The sequence below is a fragment of the Argentina silus genome, assembly GCF_951799395.1.
Source record: "Argentina silus genome assembly, chromosome: 3".
In the NCBI taxonomy this organism is placed as follows: domain Eukaryota; kingdom Metazoa; phylum Chordata; class Actinopteri; order Argentiniformes; family Argentinidae; genus Argentina; species Argentina silus.
In genome coordinates this window covers 1,950,369-1,955,513 of record NC_139657.1, presented here as the reverse complement: position 1 = coordinate 1,955,513, position 5,145 = coordinate 1,950,369, and the positions used below count along the sequence as shown (strand labels likewise).

Genomic DNA, 5,145 nt, shown 5'->3' with positions numbered 1-5,145 from the left:
CGTTAGTGCGTGACGGGGCGTGCGTGAACAGCTGATATTTGCGCCCTTCCGGCGGTTGTGACAGTGCATGAGAACGCAGATCACATTTCACACATTCCTCCGACCCAGTTTCATAAATGAGGTTGTGTATGTTTGTTGATACAAAACTCTACTGTCACTATCTGTGTTTTGCTGCAGTATTTGGTTTAATTTGAGTCAATACATTCGTGGGGCGGGCGGCGGGGGGGGGGGGGGGGGGGGGGTTTAAACCATTTCTAGGGGTGTAAGGAAAGTCTGCCCCACTTATTCCATCTGGCCCAAGTCTCTGTTCACCCAGAGAGAGGCTGGTGGAGGTGTTGTAGAAATCGGAGGTGTGTCATCGCCATGTCAACCTTTGTTACCGAATGACCCCCACCCCCACCCCCCACCGCCCACCCCCCACCATCAACATAACTCATCACAAACACGTTACAGATTGCAAATGTTTAATTTCATCTCTGGAGGACAAAAAAAAACACCCGGAAAAGACCATCCGCTGACTGTGTCAACGGAAATCCTCCGATTTCTACCTCCACCAGCCTCCCTCTGCTGCTCATCCAGGGGGATCATGTCCTTACAGGTTGTGTGTGTTTATGATAGCCAGCTCTGTTTGACAGTTTGTTTAAGAAAATGGTTTTCCTCAGAACTGGAGAGGTTTGTAGTTTCGACCTTCAGAGAGTTCCTGTACACCACAAAAATGTACCGAAACAGGCAGCTCCATTTCACCGGAGGCTGGCGGAGGTCGACCTCGAAGGACAGGCTGATTATGATGCATGGAATGGAATGAGGCACCAGAGAGGCTGGCGGAGGTGTTGTAGAAATCGGAGGACGGACTGGAGGATGGTGCACCATCCCTCATTCCATTCCATGCATTACACTGAGCCCGTCCTCTGATTTCTACCTCCGCCAGCCTCCCCTGCTCCTCTTTGTCCCAGCGAGGAGCCTGGGAAACAGTTTAGGTTATCCAGCAGAATTCTGATGTGGTCTTTGAAGAGTTCTGTAGGAGTTTCAGTCTTTGATGTCTTCCCCCAGACAGCTACACACATTGTTCCCCACCCTGCTGTGTTCTGCATTCTGGGGGTTTTACCCAAACATTGTTGAAGTTTTGGGTTTCTGATGTGGAAATATGCTTGTACTGCAGTGGGCTGGATTTCGGTGTGTCTGCAGGCAGTCAATGGTTTACCCTGAGCAGAGCAGAGCAGAGCAGGTATTTGAATGGAGAGAGGGGAACAATACACACCTATATCTCTGCAGACGTTGGTATTTGAGTCCCGCTGACCTCTGGGGACTTTGTTGTTGTCGTTGTCGTCGGCGTCGTGAGAGTCAGAGACAGCACCGTCAGACTGGAAACAGATCAAACCGCACGGAAAAAGGTACAGTCCAAGTCTGAGCACTTCTTACAAACGTTATCAACTTCTAAGAGAATCTCTGTGTCTGTGTGGGACTTCCGTCACACGCTGGATACTACAGGGACTTGGGAGAAGCTGTAGGCCTCAATAGAACGCTCTGGATGGTCCTAAGCGGTCCACATATTGGGGATGTGTCACATTTATTGCTTTGTCATGATCAGTCATTTACGCTTCGACAAATGTCACTGCTTTGCACGATCGCTTGACGGTACGTCTTGTTCCGCTGTCAGCACCCAAGGGTGCAGCAGTCAGGAGAAGCTGTCAAGTTGACAGACCTGTTCTGCAGGAGTGTGTCACTTGGGGAAAGGTGTGTCTGTGTTTCCACATAAACAGAGGCGTGAGTAACCACGAGACGCCAGAGAGGACGGTTTTGATCCGCGGTGAGAGATAACAGGAAGATGTTCACAACCGTAGTCGTTACAGATAACCTTGTTGTCGTGTGTTATCATAATGTACATTATCTCTCATCTGTTCACCCCTAAAGCATTGCGTTGTTCTCAGAGAATGATGGTTTTAGCAGACGTGGCACGACGTACTCCAACACTATGTTACTGGAGGTGTAGGGTGACGGAGCGACAAGAACTGCATCTCACAGATATCACGTACTGGATTACAGCGGAGGCCGGTGGGGGTAGAAACCGGAGGACGGGCTCGTTGTAAGGCATGGAACGGAACGAGGAGCGGTATCAAACACAACGTGTTTCATTCCGTTCCGCGCATTACAACGAGCCCGTCGTCCGATGTCTGCCTCCGCCAGCCTCCGCCAGCCTCCGCCGGCCTCCGCCAGCCTCCCCTGCTGTATGACCATGTTATCATAATGTCTCACTTGTTTGCTCTCTTGTTATAAGTCATTGTTCTTTTGTTCCAGTGTTTAAATCAACTTAATACACTGCCTGACCTGACTGTAGTCTAGTGTACAGCAGGGTAAGAGCTCCACGGACAGGGCTGCATCTGGAAGGCACAGAGGGTGTACAGTACAGACAGCAGACGGGATTATTGTCCTCTTAGTGTCAAACAGTCCTGTATGACTGCTGTGTACCAGCGCTGAACTGAAGGGCTGTAATTAAGTCTGTCAGTGCTGTAGAATCATACGAAATACTGTAGCATTCGTACCGTAAGAACGGCCGTTTTAATTTCAAACATCAACAACGTCCCTTGATGGGCGGACGGGCGGTTTAATTGTGCCACCGTGTGACGCCTGGGTGGTTGTAGTGTTGGGGAACAGAGGGGCTGTCGGTGTCAGTGTCTGGCTATGAATGGAGCCTTCACTCACAGCCCTGTCAAAGCTAAATATGGACAGATAATTAACGCTGTTGATGCCTGGGTCCTTTCAAATGCACTCGTCTCCCTCCCTCCCTGCCTGCCTCCCTCCCTCCCTGCCTCCCTCCCTCCCTCCCTCCCTCCCTGCCTGCCTCCCTCCCTCCCTGCCTCCCTGCCTCCCTCCCTCCCCCCCTCCCTGCCTGACTGCCTGCCTGCCTGCCTGCCTGCCTGCCTGGCAGGCTTTGGTTGCCTTTTGTCTTGTTGTGTCCCAGTGCCTGTGTGTGTGCTCTGTGTGTGTGTGTGTGTGTGTGTGTGTGTGTGTGTGTGTGTGTGTGTGTGTGTGTCCTTACTGGGGAGCCGTTGACACAGTCAGCGGATGGTGTTTTCCGGGTGTTTTTTTTTGTCCTCCAGAGATGAAATTAAACATTTGCAATCTGTAACGTGTTTGTGATGAGTTATGTTGATGGTGGGGGGTGGGCGGTGGGGGGTGGGGGTGGGGGTCATTCGGTAACAAAGGTTGACATGGCGATGACACTCTGGCTCTGAGGGCTAATTATGACAGGGTTCCTTTAGCTGCTCCGACATCAAGGGGGGCGGGGGGGACGGAGAGGGGAGGGGAGGGGAGGCTGCGGGGGTTGAATGTTGAAGATGATGGGGGGGGGGGGGGGGGGAATCCCAGCCATCAAGCCTTCCAGCCATGCTCTGTCCTACTGAGGGGACACATACATCAGAGGACAGGCTGGTTGTAATGCACGGAACGGAACAGGGAATGGTATCAAACACTACCAGCCTCCCCTGGGAACACACACATCCACATTGAAAGGACCTGTTCTGTCTGACCTCATATTCAATACCGTCTGCATTCGTGCGTCGGTTAAACAGCTCATCGGCATCATGTGACCTTCCCATATCAACTGAAATAGGCTACAGAACATTCGATTTGATGTAGAATCATTTGGAATTCCTAGAATTCCGGAATTTTTCAAACTTGTTTATTTTCCGTTTTCCAGGACATCCAAGTGGGTAGAGGCTGATGCAGTAGTCGTGTCTGTCGCCATGACATCGGACGCGAGTCACATGCTAGAGGCAGCCCTGGAGCAGATGGATGGCATCATCGCAGGTAAGAGAGATTCAGGTGTTCATTATGATGGTGAGGTCATTATGTGAGGTCATTATGATGCGTTCCACAATCTATATCTCCCCTTTTAAGTGTGTGTGAAGTCTCTCCCACGTACACTACATAGACAATCCTCCTGATCTGATCCCGTAAGATGAATCCTGAAAATAATTATATTCTTTTCCACCATTCCAAGGCCACACTTATTTGCTTGACTGTTCTTTCTTCATGATTGTGTTTCTATGTGTGTCATCACTGCTGAGAGGTAGCTCACAATAAGCCTGTCATTGTTGTACCGTTTACAGCTGTATCTTGTGCATAGGATGAATAAACGTTGATTTGATTTGATTTGATTAACTATCTGAAAGTACATGTATACTACCAAATAACCCTGAAACAACTTTAGGACACAACACAAACTTCAACAGTAAAACTGGTTGTTCACAGGTTTTTTTTTATTTATTTTTTTATAAATGGTGCTTTTCTAAATACACAGTGTTCTCTCTCTCTCTCTCTCTCTCTCTCTCTCTCTCTCTCTCACACACACACACACACACGCACACACACACACACACACTACAGTCCATGAAACAGGTTGAGCAGAGCTCCTGGCAGGTGTATAAGTGATGTGTGTGTGTGTGTGTGTGTGTGTGTGTGTGTGTGTGTGTGTGTGTGTGTGTGTGTGTGTGTGTGTGTGTGTGTGTGTGTGTGTGTGTGTGTGTGTCAGCCAGGTAGAGCAGCCAGGCTGATGGAGCAGGCTAACACAGGGTTAATTGCGTAGAACATAAGTGAGGCCTTGAATAAAACATTGTCCCAACCTGTAGGCTTCCACAGTCCTACCTGTCACCAGGTAGTTACCCAGACAGCCAACTGGCTTCCACAGTCCTACCTGTCACCAGGTAGTTACCCAGGCAGCCAACTGGCTTCCACAGACCTACCTGTCACCAGGTAGTTACCCAGACAGCCAACTGGCTTCCACAGACCTACCTGTCACCAGGTAGTTACCCAGGCAGCCAACTGGCTTCCACAGTCCTACCTGTCACCAGGTAGTTACCCAGACAGCCAACTGGCTTCCACAGTCCTACCTGTCACCAGGTAGTTACCCAGACAGCCAACTGGCTTCCACAGTCCTACCTGTCACCAGGTAGTTACCCAGACAGCCAACTGGCCCAGTTCACATGACCCCTGGGAGTGTTTGGAGCTCCTGTAGGACACTGGGTGGAATGCAATGACATTGTACTTTCACGTCACGATTTTTTGCTGTTGTTCTGTTATACGGTCCAATCCTGGACATCCGATTGGATTAGGGTTGTTCATTCATTCATTTTGAGTAAATATAAA

General features: G+C 49.8%; 1 protein-coding gene across 1 annotated transcript in view; it reads left to right on the top strand.

Annotated features, from left to right (window-relative positions):
* Window positions 1-539: 539 nt before the first annotated feature.
* The window catches only part of ppfibp2b (PPFIA binding protein 2b), a 37,339-nt gene continuing 32,733 nt past the window's right edge, over window positions 540-5,145 (top strand). Inside the window, 2 exon segments of the mRNA XM_083665658.1 lie at window positions 540-1,391; window positions 3,698-3,807. Coding sequence (XP_083521784.1) covers window positions 3,744-3,807 — 64 coding nt within the window. The 5' untranslated portion in view covers window positions 540-1,391; window positions 3,698-3,743.